Raw genomic sequence first — 24,676 nt, 5'->3', positions numbered from 1 at the left:
AATGTTAAACATTACATTAAGTTCAATGGGAAGCCATTGGGACATTTTAAACATGTAATATCACTTTAATTTATATTTTACAAAGCTCACTCTAGGTGTCATGAAAAGACTGAATTACAGCGCCTATAAAATAGCACTACTTCCGTCAGTCACTATTTAAAACTTATTTTTGTCCCACAAGAAAATAATTCTCTGGCTTTACTTCTGAAACATTTCTATCAGTGTTCTGAATCAGACTAAACAACCGAAATGAGTATGCGCAGCATACTCCGTATCTAGCCATATTTACACTCATTTTGAACAGAGGCCAAGAATGGCCTCCAGAACATGTTTTATGATCTAATATTTGTACTAATCATATCAAAATCTTTGAGGGAAGGGGTTCAGAATTTACTTACTTGAAATAAAGAGTCCCCCATTTTTAAAAAGTTAATGATAAGTGACAGTTTTCATGAGAGACTGCCTTAGTGTCTGCTTTTGTTAACAAAACAAAACCCAAAAAGAATTCTTACCTTTATGACAAAAGACAAAAAGCACAACCAGCTTTAGTATTCGTGTTGCAGCGAGCCATCCCCAGGCAGTGTGCACTGAGCAGACAGAAGCCCCACCACGCTCCTTCCTGGAATTGCATCCTGGTGCTGTGTACCTGGCAGATCATTCCTGACTTTGCTATGTGATAGTACTACCTTAGATCTCAGATGTTACTTAGCATGGCTTGTCAGGTTAATTTGGGGTCTGAAAAAGCTAGAAAATGTTTCTACAGATAGGAAAGGCAGTTGTCTTTTCTGTTTATGCCATTTTGTATTACAAAAGGTTTTACAAGAACACTCAACTTTCAGACAGTGAGAGAAACCTCTAGAAAGGAAAGAGCTCCTTTCGGCCCTGCTACTGATAATTTATAGCAGTTATTAGCTACTTGCTCCTGAAAGAAAGGAAGCACTGCAAATCTGATTGGGTGAGACCAGGAAGATTTTACTAGTAGGTCTGGTTTCTGGCCTTGATCTTTTCTTTACCCCAAACCTTATTCCCTCATACATCTCTTGAGGAGGTTGAAAGTTCACTTAGGCCACACTGTCACTGAGTAACAGTGTTTCTCAATAACCTTGGAAAAGGTTCTCCAACCTCAAAGCAGCTATCAGTAAAGTCGTATGTTCATGAATTGACACCATTGAGTGGACAGGGGTAAAAAGCAGTAGGGAAGGAGCATTTCCTGCTCTCAGATTATCTTATTCCCATAATGGCATTAAATTATGATCTTCAGTATCTATCACCTGGAAAGTCGTTAGTGTATATAAAACAAGTATTAGACAAACACTCGAACAAAAACCACACATGCCAGTGAATGAAATACACAACACATTTTCTACAGAGGCATCTTAATAACTCCAACTCAGAAGCCTCAGTTCTAAGGTATGCAAACAGAGGTGCATAAGTGAACTGCTTTACCTGTGTGGTCAGGCCCCTCGTTCTTGACTTCTGTGGTTCCCACAGAAGAGGTGGGTGGGCTAACAGGAGGGCTGGAGGTAAAGCTTGTACACCCTGTAGATGTGCTGATTTCGAAATATTCTTGGTTGTGATTCATTCGTTGAAAATCCAGAGAAGACACAATAGATGTTCGTTGCTTAGGCTAAAATATAAATGAGCGTGATGAGAGTATTAATATGATCATGTTCATCTTTAGCCCAATTTCCCTATCCACTTAATCTAGGTGTTCATCTTTCTTCAGTTAAATTGTATGGTGTTTATAATAAACTGCAAATATAATTGTGCTTTATGGAGAGACACAAATAATTGCTTGAGGAATTAAATAACAGAAAGCTATTTAATGAAAAATATTATGGCATAGTTGATATGATAATTTAGAGTTTTTGTTCCCCCAGTAGACTGTAAAAATATAGTGTACAGAATTTCTCTTAATGATCATTTTTGAAAGTTGCAATTCTAAATCATTTTTCACTCAACTAACATGTATTAAGCATCTGGCATGTGCCAGACTCTCTGGATATAAAATCTAATAATAAAGGCCCTTACAACACTGAGGTGGATTTTTTTTTAATTCTTGACATAACCCAAGGAATTGGTGGCATTAGATATTGTCTGCAAGTACCATATGCTCAAAATTTACCATCAGAATTAAGTAAAGTTATATAAAACATTTTCTTAGAACTAAGGACCTACTTGATTTGTGGTGAACTTTGATTTTCTTCTTTCAGGATTTTAATTAATCCCCAAGTAGCAAGAAAAGTCCATGTAAACATAAAAGTTAAAAATGTGGAATAATAACAGGTATAATCTATACTCTTTGTCAGTTATGGATTGTTCCCTATAGCAGTTTTCTGTTCATTCCCATAGCTTTAATTACATTCACTTTTTCCCCTGTTGAGCACAGCTTCTAAATAGTCTTTCAGAAAAAAATAGTAATCTTCCTGGTTCTTGGATTTATACACATTTCACATTTCAAACCATGTTTTCTTCCTTTTTATCCTTATTTATGTGACTGAAATACGAGTCTTGTAACAATTACAAAATATTAACTTCAACCTCTTTAGGGTTTATTGTTCTTTATTTTCTTTAAAGTATTTTAGCTTACTTATATCTTCATTATTACCAAATGTTTGTTAATTGGTATGTTCACAGATTATTTTAGTGCAAAATATTCAAGTTGCTGTTTTCCCAGCTTGTTATGCCATTTAAAAGTAGGTATCATTTAGTTTATAATCCAAGATAAACAATGACATTGAAAATGTCTGTATATGAAATCTTTGTAACATAAGGTGTTTAAATTATCACAATATGATTTACTCTCTTACCTACCACTGCATTATTTTTATGAAAGAAGTTGAGATATAAATATTGTTGCGGAATTAAGTACAAGTCACTTATTATTATGACACATCAGCTCAGTAAGCATTCAAATGAGTACCCATGTAGAACTCAGTTGCTTTTGACATATCAAAGATTGAAGTGCAATGTCAGACTTGATTTCTCATAAAATGTCTGTCCTTGGGTTACTGAATCTCAATTTCATATTCAGTATTCTTTCCACTAGGATATATAACAGCAATTAAGATGCATTGGAGCCACTGGCTCCATGGGAAACAGTTATATCTATCACCTCCACTGTTTATTGTGTGCTGATTTCACTTTGTATACAGGCAATGGACCAAATTATATAATGTTTCTTTTCATAAACTTTATCGATATAAAGGTCAAGGCAACTGATGTATACAACTGCCTTACTTCTAATGTTTCTTAAATATGTGTGAATCAACCTTAACCTCCCGAATTATAATTATATTAAAAACACAATGTGTTATGCCATCACAAAAGCAAACAAGTGATATTTTGCTACCTTAATTCATTGTACAAATATCTGTGTTTTGAATACTAAATTACAAAGACCATGGGAAAATTGTGATAGGAATAAAGAAACAGAGTATCCCTGCTCTCCAGGTGATTATAGGCTTGAAATGGGAGGAGGGACAGTGCACTGAGAAACAAATCCGCAACCCAAGGACTACGCAACTATGCACCCATCCAGTCTAGGACAATAGCAGAGAGTGACAAATGGAGGCACTGAACATAAAAGGAGCCAAAAGGTGGCTATCTAATTTACAGAGGGATCAGGAAAGGTGATTGATGGTTTAGCGTTGCGAGGCAGATGCAAAGGGAATGGGGACAAGAAATGTCCAAACTAAACAGTTCAGTATGACAGTGTAGAGTGTGTAAAACTAGTAGTGGGTTCAAGAAGTAAAATGTTGGAAGTTGCAGGGGAAAATCATAAGGAGCTCTAAAATGCCAAGTTAAGAATTTTGGTCTTTCTTAAATATTTTAAGGAACCACTAAATGATTTCTCGACAAGGGAGTTTTGTAATTGCTTTGCATTTTAATAAACTCACTATAGCAGTTTAGAGAATGGATTGGTCAAGGCTGGACTTGTGCAAGGGAGACTAATTAGGAGGATGTTATAAAATTCCAGCAGAGACATAATGAGATCTATAATGCAGTGGTAATAGGGTCAGAAATACCAGATGTTTTCAAGAGTTTATAATGAGGTTAACAGTCAGGCCTTGGCATGTGAAAGTCTTCATTTTAAGGAAGAAGTCTAGGATGACACAGATTTCTCACTGGGATAGATGCCAGAAGATAAGTTTTTGGTGGGAGACACAAATATATATATAGATATATATATATATATATATATATATGTACCAGAAGTACATAAGTTCTATTCTTGTATGCTATAGGGACACACTATCAATAGCTTGGTATGGTGGTAAAAATCTACACTTTTCCTTGCCTTTCTTTGAGCAGAATGCTATGACCTCATCCTGGTATAGCATCAGAGGAAGTTTCACAAGGAAGGGACATAGGCTATTGAAATTCCAAAGGGAGACCATTAATTGGTATTCACCTGAACTAATTCTCACATAATTCTTCAGAACTCACTGTTGTTGGTCAAGAACCCCAGCCAATAAGGTGGGAGGAAGGCTGGAGGTAGGGCTCCGGGGGAGCTGGGCTCCCAGTCTCAGCAGATGCTCCTTGCCCCCCAGACTTCATTTACAAACACATCTCCAGAAAGCTCCCGAGGAGTTTTAGACAGCTACCCAAGAGCATTAAATTTCAGGTGAGCGGTCCCCCTAAGCATGGGGCACACTGAGACACCACTGGTCCCTTATCAATGAAGCAGGCACCTTCTTAATTATTATTGTCTGGGGGACAGGTGTGAGCTTACTGGTGTCACATACAGAATGGTGTGCATTTCCAAGCCTTGTTTCCGATTCCCTCCATCAATCACAACCTGCTACCATAGGAATATCCTTATGCTGTATAAAGATAAACAAAATATAACAATATAACGTATCCTGATGCAATACTTTCACGGCATCACTGCAACCCAGATAGGTATGATGCCCAAATGATTAAATGTATTTATTTATGCATATAGAACAGGCCAGAGGTGGCAGTGGCGGTAAGAAGATTCACCAGAGACAGAGTGGGATCAAAACAGGCAGATGGGCGAACTACACAGCTGAGGGGAACAGCGGGCGAGACCAGAGAGGTCTGCTGTGCCATGTGGGTCACCTCTGGGGCGGGGGATCGAACTCATGCTGCAGGATCTGTATGTAGCCTCATAGTGCTGAGCTTTAACCCATTCTGCCACCAGGGAGGGCCCTTGATCACTTTTTTAAAAGTCTAGAGAAGGGATCTGAGGGAGTCCCAATGACACTTCCAGGGGATAGCTATTATTAAACATTTTTGCACAGATCTCATACAAGTTGACAACAATTTTTATTTCCTTTCGGGAAAGCACTTTAAAATGGAGGACACTTTTTATCATGAATATGATGTTAATAATTAAGGCTGTTCTAAAGATATAAAACTAATTATCTTCAGGTGAGCACAATATCAGTCCTCTGCTTATAGACAACAGACAAACACTGAAAGAAAAATGTCATCTCCCCAAGGGAGGTGCTGTGGATGTGAGTAAAATATCAAATAATTAAGAGTACAAACTTCTCTAGAAATTTGAGACTCATTGTCTTATTTAGGTTATAGAACTGTGGTATTAAAAACAACTATTAAGTCTATTTTACAATGAACTTGAGATCTAGATATGGGCTTCCAGTTAACAAGTCAAGGTCAGAAATTAAAAAAAAAAAAAAAACCAGTCTTCAGGATTTAAACTTATTGCATTTCCCCCCTTGGACAGGTCTCTTACAGACAAAGAAAAAAGAAGTAAAGTTACAGGTAGAGCCAAGACCTCTTTGGTTTCTTATCTTTATATCAATGAGCAATTTTCCTGTTCTCTAATCTTTTAAAATAAAATTATCTTTTTATCCCCAGTGGTTGGAATAAAGAAAAAAATGTAATCTAACTCTATTATGTATTAAACTTTAACAATCACTAGCTGTTTTATTAAAAGAAAGGCAGGGCCTTCCTTGTGGCGCAGCAAGTTAAAGCTCAGCACTAAGAAGCTAAGGCCACTTCTGCATGAGTTCGATCCCCACCCCAGACCTCTCCTGACTCGCCCACTGCTCCCCTCAGCAGTGTACTTTGTTATTCAGCCTGTTCTGTTCCCTACTCTGTCTCTGGTGAAGCCTCTCACCACCCCTGCACCTCTGGCCTGTACCCCAGTTCTGTATGCATAAATAAATAAATCTTTTTAAAAAGGCAGAAAATTTTTGAAATCTTTCATTTTCTGCTTTCATCATATCAAGGAATTTTTTCTATAGCTATATCTGACTACAGATTGTTACACTTATCTTCCATTAAACGAGATTATAGAAGTTGTTGGTATATTCCTAGTATTTAGCATATATAAGCATGAATGTGAAGTTTTTAAAATGGAAAATCTGTAATTCATGTTTCTTCAAATGGGTTAGTTTATTTGTTCAGGTTATTCAAAACCAAACTGGAAAACACTACTTAGAAACATGACAAGGTAGTAAAAGCTTTGGTTTTAATTCTAGCTTTTGATGAAAGCTGTGGACCCAATGTGAATGCGAAGAACTGGAGAGCATTTTTTTTTTAATTTTTTTTTTAAAGATTTATTTATTTGTGCATACAGAACTGGGGTACAGGCCAGAGGCTCAGGGGTGATGAGAGGCTTCACCAGAGACAGAGTGGGGAGCAGAACAAGCAGATCTACGAAGTACACTGCTGAGGGGAGCAGCGGGCGGGTCAGGAGAGGTCTGCCGCGCCATGTGGTTCCGGGGCAGGCGGGAATCGAACTCATGCGGAAGCGGCCTTAGATTCTCAGTGCTGTGCTTTACCCCGCTGCGCCACCAGTGAGGGCCCAAGAACTGGAGAGCATTTTGATCTCCAGACCATGAGGTCTGCTCTCAGAGAAGCTTCTCTTAGCATAACATAGTCCCATTTTGCAAAAATATTTTTGAATAAGGCATTTCAAATATTTATGCCTTAATATTTCAAAGATGTTCATGTCAAATTCAAATGTATCCAAAATTAAAAATAAGACCAGTTAACTTCCTACATTTAGGTTCTTTGCAAAATATATATATATGTATATATTTTTAAATGACTTGTTTCAATTTAAGAACAGCAGGAAGTAATTATGCAATAAATTGAAGATATGCTTTGAGCAGTCAAAATAGGAAGCTCATATCACTGTGTGGGTGAGATTTTTTATAAATAAAGGTGCACATTGCTTTTTTTTAACAACTTAATTTTTTAATATTCTTTTTGAGATAATTGTAGATTTCTTTGCTGTTAGGAAAAGTAAAATGAAGAAATGTCATGTATGCTGATCCTGGTTTTCCTGAATGCTTAATCCTGCAAAAACGACAGCACAAGTCGCACTCAGAGTATTACAGGAGAGAGAGTCAAGATGAGACAGCATTTCTGCCCTACATTGGTCCATAGGTTGCCCTTCTGTACCCACACCTACTTCTCTCCTGCCTTCCTTCTCCCCTCCTTTATTCCTGATAAACAATAATCTGTTTTCTATTTCTATGAATTTTTTCATGGCAAGAATGACATCTAAATAGAATCATATAGATGCAACCTTGAGGGACTGGCTTTCCCACTCAACATGATTTCCTGGAGGTTCATCAAGCTGTGGTCTGTGTCAGTAGTCAGTTCCTGTTTGTGCTGGATGGTGACCAATGGGATCAGGCACCACCATCTAGTTAACCATCCACCCCTTAACCAAATAATCATCTGGGTTGTTTCCAGCTCAGCTATTCTGAATAATGCTACTATCAGTATACATGTACAGGTGTTGAATGAACAGTTTTCTCTTAACTGGATAAATTATCAGGAGGGCAAATGGTGAGGAGTATGGAATGGAGTGGAGTGGAGTGTTTCAAATTTAAGAAACTGCCAGACTGTCTTTGGGAATTGTAGTAGCACTTTATATTCCTGTAGTAATGCATGAGCATTTCATGTATCCTTGCCAGCATTTAGTGTTGTCACTATTTTTTGGAATGGAGCGGGACATTCAATAGGCATGTAGTGATAGCCCACTGTGGTTTTAATTGGCATTTCCCTGATTGTTAATAATGCTGAACATCTTATTTGACGTTTGTATATATCCTCTCCAGTGTAATGCTTCTTTGTGTCTTTTGTCTATTTTCTAATTGGGTTGTTTGATTTTATATCACTGAGCTCTGGGTATTCTTTATATATTCTAGATACTAGTTCTTTGTCAGGTGTGTAGCTTTACACATTGTTTTCTCCAGTCCGTACTTGAATTAGCATCTCTTAACAAATTTTACAGAAAAAAAAATTTTAATTTTGATGAAGCATAATGTATCAGTTCTTCCTTTCATGAATGATGTTCTTAGGGTCAAGTATAAGACCTCTTTGCCTAACTCTAGATCCCAAAAATATTCACCTATTTTTTTCTAAAAATTTTGTTAAATTTTTCTTTTTGTATTTAAGTTGGTTATCCATTTGAACTCATTTTTGTGTAATATATAAGACTTAGGCTAAGTTTTTCTTACTTTATCTTTTTTTTTCCCTAAATATGTCTAATTGCTTCAGCACTACTTATTGAAAAGGTTATCTTGCCTCCATTGTTTTGCTCCTTGTAGCTTGGCATTTGTATGTAGGTCTATTCCTGGGGTCACTCTGTTGCCTCATGGACCAATATTTCTATTCCTACACTAAAACATCACAGTCTTAAGTATCACTACTATAAAATAAATCTTGAAATTGGGTAGAGTACTTTCCATTATTTTCCAAATTTGTTTTAGTAATCTTAATACCATTACATTTCCATGTAAATTCTAGAATAACTTTATCTAATATCCAAAAAATCTTCCAGGAATTTTGATAGGAATTACATTGTTTGTACATCAATCTAGGGTAATTTACTTCTTTAATATACTGCATTTTCTAATTCATGATCTGTCTTTCCACTTACTTAGATTTTCTCTATTTCTTTCACTAAGTATATTTTATACTTTTCTATCTACAAGTTATATACATGGTCTGTTAGATTTACACTTAATTTCTTCTGTGTGTCTTAATATATAATATTGTATTTTTAATTTTGATGTCAATGTTTATTGCTACTTCATAAAAACAACAGAATTTAAATTTATTTTATATACTATAACCTTACTGAATTTATATTATAGGAATTTTTTTTTTGTAGTTCTATTTTTTTCTTTATTGGATAAGCTGAACTTCCAGTGCTGTATTTATGAGGAGAGTGCACAGCCTTACACTGTTACCAGTCTTGGAGGAAAGCACTATGAAGTATAGTAGCAGCTGTAGATTTTTTTATTGATACACTTTATCAAGTTTGGAAAATTCTTTTCTATTTTTTATGCTCTGTTTTAAATTACATAATTGCATTGTTTTTCTTGCTTTTTAAATCTTAAATACTGTACCTGCCTTGGAATCAGTCCAAGGTTATAGTATATAATTTTTAAAAATATGTTGCAGATTTCTACTTACTAATATTTTTTAAGGAATTTTGCATAGACATGAGAAATACTGCTCTGTAGTTTTTGCCTTTTTGGTACTGTCTGCTTTTGTTATAAGGAGAATATCAGCTTCATAAAACAAGGAAAAATATCCTCTTCACTTCTGTTTTAGGAAAAGAAAGTTCAGAAGTGGAGCTAATCTTTCTGTAAATGTGTTGTAATTCTCCATCAAAACCAAGTAGGCTTGTAGGTTTCTTTTTGGAAAGAGTTTTTAATCACAAATTCAATTTCTGTAATATTTTTAGGACAATTTATATTATATATTTTTTCATACTGGGTGAATTGCATTAATATTTTAAGAAGAACTGTTCCATTTACGCTAAGTTGTAAAATTCCTTTATTGTCATTCTGATTCTACAGGGTCTGGAGTCATATCCTCTATTTGATCCTTGATATAAGCAATTTCTCTCTTCTTCAGTTTCAAAATAGGAGGAATAATTATGTAGTGATTTCCAGTCAAAATCGTAAGCACGGGCACAGAAAGTTTGACGGCTTTACGTTTAATGAAGCAATTGCAATCAAATATGCTTTAAGGTTTGACAAAGATGGGATAACACTTGGAGAAATAATCTTGGTTTACATCTTGTATTTGATTTGAATATTAATTTTTTTCCTATAGGTGGCTAATACACACATAGGATAAAGAAAAAGACATACACATTTGTAATGTTAGGTTCTATTTTATAGTAAGCAATTAATATTAAATTTGCTATTGAGTTAAAAGCTCCCCATATGACTGAATGAGTTTTTGAAAATAATTAAATATTTTAAATATTTCATTTTCCATTCAAACAAAAATTTTCATTTTAAATATTTGCTATTTTCATGTTTTGCTATTAAAATAGTGCCATAATGACTATATTTTACAGCTTAAAATATTTATTTATTTATGCTTACAGAACTGGGGTACAGGCCAGAGGTGTGGTGGGTGACAGAGTTCAACAGAGACAGAGTGGGGAGCAGAACAGGCAGAGTGACAAAGTATCTGCTAAGGGTAGCAGCAGGAAGGTCAGAAGAGGTCTGCCATGTCATGTGGGTCAGCTCCCTGGCTGGGGATCGAACTTGTTCTACAGTGACTTCAGAAAGCTTCATGACCCATTGTGCCACCAGGGACAGCCCCTACTTTACAGAGTTTTAAACCCTCATTCTGAGCACTTCATTAGTATTGATAAGAAATTACTAGACTAAAAATAGTATCAATAATTTTATGGCTCTTGATTCATATGAGCAAGGAGATTACAGAAACATTTAGACCATCAGTCTACAAAAATGCCTTTATCACTGTGCACCTAACATAGGATTTTCATTTAAATTTGTTATCATTTCTTAGACTAAAATGTTATAAATTTATACTGCATTTTTTGATATGCAGGACTGTTAAACTTATGATATTAGATATTACTCTCTTTTTTAAAATTACCTTTTGATATCCTCTGCCTGTGTTTTTACCATGGGCATATTAATCTTCCTGATGGTCTTATAAAAATGCTTTGCATAATAGAGTGTTAATAGTTTAGTTGTTTTTATTTTTACAAACATTTGTTCTAATGCATAGTAGCTTTTAGTTTTTATGTGTCAAGGCTAGTTATCTCTTCCTTTGGGTTTACTTTCATATCTGTGTTAAGCAAGAGTGTCTCTAAGATTAAATTTGAAATATTGACAGTCAATTAGTGTCATTTCTGACTACGACAAAGATACATAGCTTGATTCCAAGTATGAAAAATACAGATTAGACAAACCATACCAACGAATATTTTATAAAATAACTGACCTGTTATTTTCAAATAAATCATGATTTTGAAAGTCCAAATAAAACTGAGGAATTATTCCAGATTGAAAAAGACTAAGGAGAAATCTAGTGTCATTTTGGATTAAAATGACACTAGACACACTGTATAATTCTGCATTAACTCATTTTATCATAAAAGTTATTATTAGGACAACTGGTGAACTTTGAATGGGGTCTTAGGATTAAATTGAAGTACCAGAGCCAAAATCAATGACTGGTTTTGATGGTAGTTATACAGTTTGGGAAAAATGTCCTTGTTAGAAATAATTAGGAGCTAATGAAGTGTGAGGTCAACAACTTATTGATAAATAGTTTCATGGGGGTATAAAAAAGGTCTTTTTATTATGGTACTAAATTTGCTATAATTTTTTGATTATTTCAAAATATCAAATTATTTTTATTATTATAACTATCATAGATCATGAAGAACAGAACATTTCACTCTGGACAAAATGTCAAAGATAAAGTAAAAGCAGAGAAGAATATCAGCAAGGAAGTCATCTAGGGGCTATTTCAATAATTAAGTCACAAGAAGGCAAATTCAGTCAATGGCAGTAGGAGATGAGGAAAAATTGGGGAGATATTTAGGTAACAGCTTTTAAAAGCTAATGGGAAATGGGGAGAAAAGGAAAAGTAGGAATCAACAGCAACCCAAATTTTTGACTTGCGAAAGAGTAGATGGTGCTGCCATTAATTGACATAAAGAAGAAGGTTTTTGGATTAAAATGATTTGGTGTCTGTAGAGTAACTCCAGTGAATCTTATTATCTGAACACCCTAGGCTACTTGACCAAGGGAAATATGTATTATTGTCTTGTCAGTTTGAACTGGAACTCCCTGTACTCTATTTCCACAAAAAGAATTTCACTAGGTAACATTCTTGCCCTACTCTCTTACCTTTCACTCATTTCTTCCCCAAGGGAGTCATTATGCTGTAAAATATCTTTGGGGAAGGAAATAAGCATGCTCACCTCTGCCTCCTCTGGCTTCTCTGATTTAAAGTTAGCAAGTGAGGACACTGGCGTCTGTCTCCCTATGCCAGTGATGGGTTGGGATGTGTCTTTATTTCAAAGGCAAAGTTCAAGAAAGCACATTTGGCCATGTTGTAGAGTCACCTCGTCTAATCTGTTCAATCAATACTGATAAACATAATCAATATCTGATTTTAATTTGTCTGGCTCTTCCATTCTGTCTCTCAATTGGTTCTAACTCTGGGAGACAAAGCAATACAATTCGTTTGCTCTTAATAATTTTGTAAATCTTAAAACAATGGTGTATGTCATTTCATACCTCATAGGGCCTAAAGTAATGCTGAAAACAAACATATTAAATTGAACACAATCAATGTGAAATAGAGTGACACTAAAATGATACAAATTATAGAGAAAAAGTAAAGATCTTCTAATGACTTGCTCTTCATCTTTAAGCATTTAATACCATTGATTTAAAACTTAGTTTTTCCATGTGTACAATATACTGTATCATTATCTTCCTTTTCCTCATACATAAAGTAGGAATTAAAATGGCCCTCTCTATCTCAAATGCTGCCCAGAAGATTAAGTAGAGGATAGCTATGACCCTTTAACAAACTAGATGAATGACACAGTTATTGCTGAGTTAGCGATATATCCCTCTCTTAACAGTGTGTATTTGTGTAGAATAAGTGGAAAATCAAATCAGAATGGAATTGCTAGGGTCAGCTATAAAGATGCATATGAAATGCCCTAGATCGTGTTTCCCAAATTGTGTTTTGTGGATCACTAGTTGCAAAAAATATTAATAGGTTTCAAGAAATGGTAGAGAAGGGAGTCGCAGAAAAAACCTTCAGTAAAGAGAGGTATTTAATCTTGTATTCCCCCATAATTCAAGGTCAATACATTTGACTGTGGAAACCTTATTTTCCAACAATATTACTTACAGAATGAGTATAAGATCTGGACACTGATAATGTAGAAGAGGATAAACTACATGATTGGAATTTCTTAACTTATTAAAAGGACATGTTGACTTTGACATAGCATTATCAAAAATTTGTAAATGCCTCAATCATCTTATCCTATTCCCTGGATTGCATATTTATCATTTCATCTAGCTAATTCCTATTCATTTAAAAAGCTCAATTTGTGTGTCCTCTTCCCGGCACAGTCTTCCCTGTCTTTTACTCAAATTGATTAATTAATTTAAATAATATTTATTGAACACCATTACATACCAGGTGCTATTTAAGTGTTGTAGCTGCATGTTTAATAATTATCACAATAGTAAGATAGTTCACATTCTTGTGGAATGTGCATTCAAGTGGGGAAGAGAAACACAGAACAAATAAAACTCAAAAATGCTAATTCAGGGATGAAAAATGCTCTGAAGGAAAATAGCATAAAGAGGATAGTGTAGTGGCGGCCACTTTGTATTCCGGGGTCACAGAAGTCCTGTCTGACAGGGTGGCATATAAATAATGACCTCAAGGATGAAAGATAATGAGCCATGTAGGTCTTTGGGAGAAGGGCATTCAGGTAAGTTAACGATAAATATGAAAAAAACAAAGGCAGGATCTGTTTAGCTTATCTGGGGTAATACAGGAAACATGGCATGGCTAGGATAAAATGAGCTGGTTAGAGAATAATAAAAGATAGATTAAGAAGTTAAAGAGAAAGTCAAATTGAATAGGGTGCTGTATACCTTTACTCTGAGTGAGATGGGGAGACATGGGAAAGCTGAAGAAATGAATAACATGAAGTCATTTACATAAGTCTGGCTGCACAGTTGAAAAAGGTGATAAGGGCAATAAGTCAATGCCAAAAATACAAGGTCAGAGGCTTTTTCAAAAGTCCAAGAAAAAACACTGATGGTGTACTAGAGGAGATATGTCAAATGGGCCTGGCTCAAATATGTGTTAAAAGGGAAACTAGAACAATTTTTAAACTTCTTATCTCAGGACCCCGTTGCACCATTAAATCTACTGAGGACACGAAGGCATTTTTGTACAGAAGGGTCACGTCTGTAAACTATTTAATATATTAAAAAGAAAATTTGAGTTACTTTTAAAATATGTGCATTTTCCATCAGCCATCAGAGCTATGATGTCATTGTACACTGCGTAACTTGTGGAAAGCAAAATGTCCGTATATATTATAAAAAGTTTGATTTCACAAATCTACTGAAAGGGTCTTGGAGACTGCCAAGGAGCCCAGAACCACACTTTCACACTTTGGGTCCTGCTGGCTTGAAGGGTTGTTTTGTTGTTGTTGTTGTTTTTTTGTTTGTTTTTACAGATTGGCGGTGATGCAAAAGAAAGTGAAGAATCAAGGATGGGGTCAAGTTTTTCATCCTGCTGTGGTGAACTGATACAAACTTTAGTCCTACCAATGGTAAGCTTAAGGTGTCTCTTGGGACATTCAGTGGAGATTTAGGGTAGCCGTCTGGTAATGAGCCTGGTGTTTGGGGTAATGGAGAGGACTGAAGATATAAATTAAGAGTAATCAGCATATATGTGGCATGAAAACTCTAGAACTGAATGTGAGTGCAGAAGGAGTAAAGGCAGATGGAGAAGGGTGATCTCTTGAGTTAGTCAATCAGTGAAATTCCAAATGCTATCTGTTTGAAGTCTCCTGTGACTGATTAAAGATTCTTTTCGGGCATTTCATATTCAAATCTTCATTATGACATCCAGCTTGTGGTAGGCATTCAACTGTTTATATTGAACAATTGAACAAATGAATGAACAGATAAAGCAATGATATATCCTGTGGACTTTCACAAGTAAATGCCATAATTTTAGAGTAGGCAAAGTTGAGACTCATACATTAGACATACTATACAGGTGGTCCATGAATTTGTTTCAGAGACATCTCCATATTCAGTGTATCCTTTCTTTTTCTCTATCATGCTAATTCTGTAAAAGTTGTTTCACACTTAGACCCTACTTTGTCTTTGTGCACAAAGATGACCAGAGCCCTTTAAAGGATGCTAGTTTGGGGGGTTCTGGGGGGGTCCCTCTGTCATAAACTAACAAATGAGAGGCAGAGGTAATTGGGGGGCTTTTCTTTTACCCAGTGCTTATCAGTAACAAGTGAGCTAATAGGCAGGATGAAATTAGATTTCAAATTCTAGTGTGCCACATAAAGTGATCTTTCCAACTCTCCTTTCCAGGCATTTTAATTATTAAGGAAAATATTCCTAGAGAAATTTTCATTTATGTATTCTTATTCAGACTGCATAGAGCTGTTCCAGGGTAAAAGACATGCCAAAGAATGCCATGCACTAAGACTTTTATGTATGGCGAAGAAAAACAAAATCCTGACTAATAGAAAAGAAAAGAAAATCACAATCTTAGTAATAGGTTTGCTGCTTGTTAATGGCAGTGTGGGCACAAAATACAGAGAACTGTATTTCAGGCTTAGAACAGGAGATAAACATTTTTTTTTTAACATGTGCAAACTGTCAGTGACAAGTAATTGCCCATTTTCTTGAAGGGTACATTCAGCCAGGATTTCAACAATATAAGAAAAATGAGGATGACTAATATTTCAGTGATATATGACAGGCATGACCTCCATATGAGTAAGTGGTGGCTTTAGCCATTAGTGGAATATGCAGCTCATGGTGGATGCTTCAAGGAATTTAGTCCTTTCATTCCCTGCATTAGGCCAATCTAATGTTATTTATCTTCATTGGCATCCCTCGAATCCCAAATTTCATCAGGTTATCCTTCCTGCTCTTTTATGCAGACAGTCTAAGGAATAAGGGTGTGTGTGGACCGCACCATATTGAGCCAGGCAGATTCAAATTATTTGGGAAGCTTAGAAAGGCTCCCAAACACAGTCCCCACAAGCTGTAGTTGCTGTCATTAATGCACTTGGGGATGAGAGATGGAGAGTGAGAGCATCGCCTCTCAAAGGTCATGTTTCAAATGTGGGCAACTATGAATCCATCACCACTATTATAACAAGTCGGGTTGCTATACAGCTTTCCAGTTTACACAGCACCAGGGTACATTTTACCTGGTTTGGGCTTTACTGCAAACACCACCCTCTCTTTCACAAATTGCGGGTCAGAGGTTAAACAGGGTGTTGAGATAGAAGACTGTTCAAATTCAGTGCCTAAAAAAACACGCCTATCAGTAAAGATGTGAATTTGATTTTGAGCTTCATAATCAGTTTAGGCTGTCCAAGAATCTCAGATTACATACATGTCTTAAGAGATACTGGTTTAAGTGTTCTCAGGTAAGATCCAGGATATTATTTTAAATTTTCCAGGAAAGTCCAATTTGTCAAAGACTGGTTGATGCAAAGATTGGTTGAAGCTGCAGTCATTGACTTCCCTCAATAATTTTCCTGTCCAATTGTTCTGTTTCACCTAAGATCACTTTCTGCTACTTTATTGTATTTCTGTCTTTAGCTTCTTCTCTCACTTAGCTGTGGCTCTGAGACTCCAAATTAAGAAACACAGCCTTCTTTGGTTCCCTCATTTACAGTGTTGCCATCTATGTTTCTTTCTTTTTCCAAACTACTAATCTCCTCTCAAATTTTATCCCTCTGGAATGTCAATATTTCCAGTGATCATTTTCTTCCTAATGAGCTAATTAACATTAATAGAAAGATGAATGTTATTAGGAGAGCAGAATTCTTCCAATCAGTGATTATACAGTACAGGGAAAATCATTCAACTTATGTCGCAAGTTACAGTCAGTAAAAATCAAGAAAAAAAGTCCTATCTCATAGGACATTTATAAAAAAATAAATGAAGCACATGCTTCATAATAGAAATAAATGGCTCAAAGCAAAATGATAAAAACATTTATAAAGAATTATCTTTTGGAGATCTTTTTGAACCTTGCCTATTTTTGCTGCAACCCAATACAATAGTCTGGATTTTACTGAGTGATATATTTTTTTACATACCTCATTTCTAATTTGAAATTTCAACATATATATTCTATATCCTCCTGGCACCCAGTAAAATGTTACTCTAGATTTTGGAAGGATTTTATGTAGCCCCAGTTCTAAATCCTTAATAATGGAATGGATTACTGGTTATTACATTATTTCACTATTAGTTCATTAAGCCCACTAAAAGTTCAGAAGAATATCCAAATATTTATTTCCTTCAGGTTGAATGATCACCTGACCTAAACAGAGTTCATCATAAACAGCATTCAGCCTGCGCCTTATCATCTGTGCTAAAATAGTCTCTTTTTTTTGTTTCTACTTTGGGCCACTTCTCAGATTCCCTCTTCTGTTACATTAGATTTAGTTTAAGTTATGAAACAGAAGTGGAAAAATCCAACTTTCTAAAACCATCGCCCAGGGCACAGCCCACACTGCTCTAATAACTGTGATGAGAGCGTTTGAACTTTGGACCTAATTAGATTTATTCACTCTTATAATAAAATTTAACATTTCAGTCCCTATAAGTCATGTCTCTTCAATCAACTTTTATTCTCTTCTTTTCTATTTTCTCCAACATCTTGTATCCCAAAATAAAAGAAAAACTTTTTTTCGACTCTGCCCTCTTCAACATGCTGCCATTCAGCGTTTTCCTTTACCACCACATTATTCAAACAATTAATCTAGAATCAACGTATTTTTTTTTCTCCAAGTCTGACCCCTTGCATCTTAAGCTTAGTGAAACTGCATCGTCATGGCAGTGTAGGTACAAAATTTCCTTTTAAGGCCCTGCACCCCTCACCTTTTTGTTTAGTTCCATCTCGCTTACAGACCACTGTAAAGTCTCTCCCTAAGCTCCTCTCTCTCACTAGTGCATAATACTTTAGCTGTGCATAACATAGCTCACATTCTCTGAGTCTGTGTGCCCTGCATTCTTAAGCACATGGGTTAGGACTCACTCGCTGGGCCATACCCTTTATTTCCAGGTTTGTCACATTTCAAGACGGCCTTCCAGGTTCGAATCCTCACTTTGATTACCTGGTAAACTCTGCCTAACATTACTGAGACTTTTCTTTCAGTCAACAAAATGAAACATTAAAAATCAGCACTAGAAAGTTTCTAGAAAATAAAATGGGAGCATACGTTCCCAATCAAAAGCACTAATCATGAAAGAAAAAAAAAAAGGTAAACTGAGTGTCACCAAAATTAAACTATTCTTTTCATCAAAGTTGCTTAGGAAAATCATAGGGTTAGGAAGAATATTTGCAGTGAATAAACCTGACAAAGTACCCATCTTTTGTAATTAGAGGGGAATTTATAAGGAAATACTACAATAAATAAATTAGAAAATTGAATAATGCCATAAAAAAGACTTGACTAGACACTTTACAAAGACATAAGAATGGGGAAAAAGCACAAGAAAAAAGGTGTTAACCATCATTAGTTGTCAGGGAAATGAAAACTAGAACCATGAAAAGAAATCCTTCTAGCCACCCATAAGAGTGGCTAAAATTTTTTAAAATACAAATATCTAATATGCCAAATGATGGTGAGAATGTAGAAAAACTCAAATTCTTGCTTATTTTTGTTGGTGGTAAGAGAATTGAACAACTACTTTGGAAAATAACTTCTTGGGAAGTTCCCTAGGAAGTAATTTACTCCTGGGCCCTCTCTGATGGCGTCAAGACTGAAAGTGCAACACTAGGAAGCTATCAACAGCCACATCTGCAGAAGTTCAATTCCTGGCCAGCGAGGTGACCCACATGATGTGGCAGACCTCTCCTGAACCCCCTGCTACTCGCAGTGTACTTCATCAGTCTGCCTGTTCTGCCCCCCACTCTGTCTCTGGTGAAGCCTCTCACCCCCTGCAGCACCTCTGGCCTGTACCCAAGTTCTGTATGCATAAATAAGTAAATTTTTTAAAAAGCAATCTACTCCTCTATCATCTGACTCAATTTTATTCTTTGAAATCTACATGTAAACACATGACTATGAAAAGACTTATAGGCATGAGTATTTACAGCATATTCATAAAAACAGCACAAATATCAGTCAACAGGATAGTGAATAAACAAACTGTATCCAATGCAATACCACACCGCTAAAAGGGAAATGACCTGAAAGAATACCAAAAACATGTTGAAAGAAACAAGTCTAACATATTAACATACATACACACACACACACACACACATTGCAGGATTCCATTCATAAAAAATCCAAGAATCAACAGTCCTAATGTATGCCAATAAAAATTAAACAAATCACCTCTGTGGCAGGAGTGGAAGCAATTGATTAGAAAGGGACATGAGGCAACTTTGAGTTGAATCCAAGGACTGTAAAGTTCCACTTGTGGCTATTCAAACACCTTTTTCATTTACTAATTAGAAATTAATAACACGGTTGAAATGATCATTTCCCTCTTAAAACTGGTGATGAGTCTTGAAAATAAAAGTATAAGTGTTACCCTTATTCATGGATTTACAGTTTTTTGCCTGGGCATTTGCAGATGTGTCTCAGTCTTATTGTGAGATGATATAGAATAGATAAGAAATATAACCAGAATTTTATTTCATTGACAGAAAAGAGCTATTGTTTAGACAGAGCAAGTTTGGTTACTTTCCGTTTGCTAATTCCGTTGGCTTCAAGCATGTCTTTTTTTGGAATATCCATTGTAACTTAGGAGTTTTTTCTTTCAATGAGATAGGGAAGATTATATATTGCCTATGTTTCTGACTAGTGTGTTAATTACTTGGAAACTACAGACTTTGAAGTGCTTTGTTGATCTGGATTTTACTCAACATATTTATTAACTCACTAAGTCACAGCTGTTAGTTCTGCATCCTGTATTTGATCTTATAACCTTTGCTTCTTTGGGCTCTTTCATGTTTTAAAATTCTCCAGATTGTGAAACATTCTGTTTCAATTCATGGAAACTAAAATATTTATATACTACTGGTTTTTCTTTGTTTCTCTCCAGTATTTGAGCCTAAAGCATTGACTTTCTCTATTTAGATGAATTTGCAAGAAGATCGGGGGAGTCAGTTGCCTTCAGAAACATTTAATACTGGACAGGACAAAGGAATGGCATCAAGATGGAATGTCTGCCTTTATTACAAGCTCTAGTCTTCCTCAAAAGTCTACCTTTTAAATAAGCTAAATAAGCTTAAAGTCTATTAATTTATTATCAAACTTTATTTATTATTTATTCTTGCATTCATTGAAGGACCAATTGAGTGTAAATATATTTAGCAATGGATTTTACTGACATACATAGGACTATCCCTATTTAAATAGTTAAAAATGCTGGAAGTGGAATAGCTGTATACCCTGTATATACAATAGTAGTACATTGTATGTACAGGAACACACTACTTGAAAAATAAGAGCATCAATGATAATAAATATGACATTTAGCATCTAAACTTGAGTTTTGTGAAGTTTATTTATTAAAGCTAGTGGACTAGATGAAATTTCTCTGAAAAGGAAAAGGGCATTTTTTGAAGATATTTTCCACCTCATATTGGGACACTGTGTGAAATGTCACCTGTACTAAATGAACATGCAAATCCCATCTTCAGAAAGATGTGTCAAGTCGTACAATGTCACAAAGATTTCCCTAACCTCTGAACAGAATTGGAAAAGAAAAGGAACTTCAAATCAGTTGCATTACTTACCCCCTATAGAGTACAAATGTCCTCATCCATAACACTAAAATACACATTCCCTTGGAATCGATTAAAATCAAATGAAACAATCCTCATGAACGTGTTCTCTACGCTTTAGTGGATATGTAAAGTTCAAATGCCTTTTTATCAATAAGGGTGATAGCTACAATAAAAATAATCCAATGTAAGGTATATTAAAGCAGGTATTATGTTTAGGTAATAAGTTAAATATTTTCACTATGTTAAAATGTGAAGGTAATATGTTAAATCATTGTTAGTGTAGTGCAAAACACCCTTAAAAGATGTATTTGTCCTACATGTTCTCAAAGGATCTCATATCTAAGTAGATAGTGAAAGGCATTGATTGGGCCCAAATTCCCCCTCTATTGCATTTGATGAAACCCATTCAGAATGAGCCAGGTTGAGAATACCACCAATTCCATGTTCTGAGTCCATCTGTTGGCAAAAATATAATGCAAGCAGCTTTATAAGTGCTATTTTCAATGAAATATCACAGAACAGCTTGTTCCAATGATATTTCTAAAGCTTGCCTGCAAACCGCCTACTGGGAAATCCAACTGAAAGGGAAGGGGGGAAGAGAAAGAAACCCATACAGACAAGTGACAGGAGAGGGGGAAAGAACCATGGATGAAGAGAAAACACTAGAAGTAAGTGAGAACTGGAGGCAAATAAAAAACAAGCAACAGTTCAATATCAAATATAGACAAAATTAGTTGGAAGTGTAAAGAATAGAGAATTTGAAGTAAACATTAGAACAAATGGGGTAGCAAGATAGAGAAGTGGTCATAAATGACGCTATGGGCCCTGAGAATGGAGATAGAGGGGATGGGAGACACTAGAAAATATTAACCAGGTCAGTAACTGGAATATAATTATTTAAAAGCTGTGAGAGGAAGATTACCTAAAATAGTCATTTTTCTAAACTTTCTTTTTCTTTACATGTCACATAGACATTCAGTTTTCCAAAAACAAATATAGATTTCAATGTCTATCATTAACTCCAAGGGAAGGAAACATCTTCCAAGTTCTTGTCTTTTAACATAAAAATCCATTTATATATCATAACATAGTCCAGTATGTTGCAGGCACTGGTTCTAAAATAAAAATACATTATAGTGCAAATGTCATTCTAGGTACTTACCTGGGGTCGTATAACTTTTACAATATTTTTGAGGGCAGTGTCCGGTGAAGGAGGTGAGCAATCAGGTGTTGGGCCTGTTGAGCTGTTTCTATGGTTACTAGTTCCTGGAGTGGTAATTGCTACCTCAGAGGAATTATCTGTGAATAAAAATAGCACTATTATGAACCTAATCACTCAATAATATATTTTAAGGATAATGTTCATTGAAATGTTTTTATTTTTCTTAAGAAATACTCCCCCCTGTACTATTGATCCAAGAAAGAAGAGTATGATTATTTAATTCACAATAGTAGATCACTGAGCATATGTTAAGAGAATCAATTCTTAGCTAAAAAGAACATGATAGTTTACACTTTAGGCTAAGTTTTCCGCTTAACTTGTTGAACAGGTATTAATCTTTACTACAATAGAAGTTTCATATTGGTCTGATTCATAAAAGCCAAAATCAAGCCTCATAAAGCACTACCCTCAGTTGTCACCCAACCTATAGATGAAAAAAATATATAGTGATTAAAAAATGACTTGTGCAAAATGGCTTTAAAATATAGATAAGCACAAAACTATCACTCCCAGGCAAACATACCCTCTTATATAGTCAAATTTAGTTTCATGAACCTAAATTAATCTTCTCCTATGTTCAGTATTGGAGAGGGGGGTGGAATAAAGTAATCACTTGAAAATTAGTAAAATGTGTAACATTTTCTTCTTAAATTTACATCCAAAGAAAGTAATATCAAAGGATGTAGTTTGGGAATATTTAAAGACCTGGGAAAAGACAGGAAGCACTTATCAGTAATCACTGCTAGCCCAAAGAAAAATTATATTAATGACAATACAGGAATTTTCTATAGCTTTTCATAGAAACTGTTTCGACCTCAAATCTGCAGAAAATTTATTTCCTTGTTATGTTTTTAATTAGCTGTCAATAATTTTGTGTCCCAGTTAACTGAATTGATGCAAAAGAAATTGAAACTGAATTCTTATGCACTAGCAAGTTTCACTGTTCTGTGATCCTTATCTAAAGTTCTACATGAAAAGCCATAATTTATGAAGGAAATTTTTGTTTATAAGAATCAAGGGGCTGAGAACTGGGGAATCCAGGTTCCCCACATGTTCATGAAACAAAAAATACAAATGAGACCAAATAAATCAGACCACTCATAGAGTAAATTTTGAAAAGTATTCCTTCTTACTCTATACTTCAATTTAACAGGTAAGGTGGGATTGGCATTTCAAGAATAGAAAGGGTTCTGGGATTTGACTTAGCATTTCAATAATAGGAAGGGTTCTGAAAGATAGTTACTGCGGTTGGTCTTCTGAGTAGACTCCAATAATCTAAGTAAATACTGAAACAAAGATTAGGCAGCCATCAGTCAGACCATGATAAGATGCCCTTATTCTCTGTCATTTTCCTTTCCTTCCTTCATTCAACCATACTTCTAACATCTATTTGGGGACAATTATGTATCAGGTATAGGTTGGGGTCTAAGATCAAAGTATAAAGAACCTAGCTGCAGGGTAAGGATAACATAGATGAAGCACAGTGGATTTTTAGGGCAGTGAAACTATTTTGTATGATATAGTCATACACACCTCATATGTATGAGCAGCACAAGTCATGACACATTTGCCCAATGTTGAGAGTAAATAAGACCAAGAATGAACCTTAATGCAAACTCTATACTTTGGGTGATCCTGATGTATCAGCACAGGGTTCACAGACATATACTTCTCTGCTGGGAGATGCTGTGCTGGTGTGGCAGTGATATATGGGGACTCAGGTTTCTGGGAACCTAAAACTACTCTAAAAAGTCTATTAACATTTAAAAAAATATTTGACTTTGAGGAGTATAAAACTGAAGGTGGCAACAAACATACAAATTATAAATGAAATATGATGAAGAAAGCAGTGGGAAAAACAATCAGCCTATGACAAGGGAAGCAGATGACTATGAAAGTCTTCTGCTTGGGGGCAAGAAAGTTGGAACAGCACACAGATGAAGTTGTTAGGAAGATGCTAGAGAAAAGTTTAGATGAGTAAAAATACATAAGTATATATATTATATAGTAGTATCTGTTTATAATCAATTCTGTGTGCAATAAGATGTATGGAAGGTAATAAAGCAGGGTGACATAGTAATGATAATAACAGCTAATGTTTATTGAGCACATATTATACAGAGTATTTTAAATTCTTTTGCTTACTGAATTTCATTTATTCTCAAAATAGTTCTATGAAATAAGTTCTACTATTATAATTCCATTTTAGAGAATGACATCCCACAGTTATATTGCCAGTAAATGGCAGAGAAAAATTAAATTCCAGATTGATGCCATTCTGCCCATCAGCTGGCCAGCATGCTCACAATATGTAAATGTGATTAGAGGAGAAACCCAAATGCAATAACAATAGTTGAAGGAAGAGCACTAGCCATCACTAAACAGTGTTCATGTAATCCACAGATATTTAGAAAGAATTGGAGAAAATAAGAAGAAAATAACATCAAGCCTAAGAACATGTTTACAGTATGTTTGTGTGTGCTAGATAGCATAATACCTGGAAGCAGGGAGAGCTAACCTGTAATCAGGATATTAGCATTTGAGGTGGGGACAAGTGGTTGGGTCTGGATGTGTTCGAAAGGTAGACTAACATAATTTCTGACTTGTTGTACTAGGGACATAGAAAAGTCAAGCATAATTCTAACATTTGTGACC

At 35.3% G+C, this 24,676-nt stretch overlaps 1 protein-coding gene across 9 annotated transcripts in view; it reads right to left on the bottom strand.

Annotated features, from left to right (window-relative positions):
- ANKS1B (ankyrin repeat and sterile alpha motif domain containing 1B) overlaps positions 1-24,676 on the bottom strand; it is a 755,486-nt gene that overhangs the window by 491,420 nt on the left and 239,390 nt on the right. For all 9 annotated transcript variants that reach the window (XM_004675770.2, XM_012720251.1, XM_012720253.1 and 6 more), the window contains exons 11-12: positions 21,962-22,098; positions 1,447-1,627 (exon numbers count right to left, since the gene is read on the bottom strand). In XM_004675770.2, the coding sequence (XP_004675827.1) occupies positions 1,447-1,627; positions 21,962-22,098 (318 nt within the window). The remainder of the gene's footprint in view (positions 1-1,446; positions 1,628-21,961; positions 22,099-24,676) is intronic.

This window comes from Condylura cristata, unplaced genomic scaffold (genome assembly GCF_000260355.1).
Source record: "Condylura cristata isolate star-nosed mole 26May11 unplaced genomic scaffold, ConCri1.0 scaffold00004, whole genome shotgun sequence".
NCBI lineage: Eukaryota > Metazoa > Chordata > Mammalia > Eulipotyphla > Talpidae > Condylura > Condylura cristata.
Note: the sequence above shows the minus strand (reverse complement) of the source record. Positions and strands in the feature narration are given on the sequence as shown.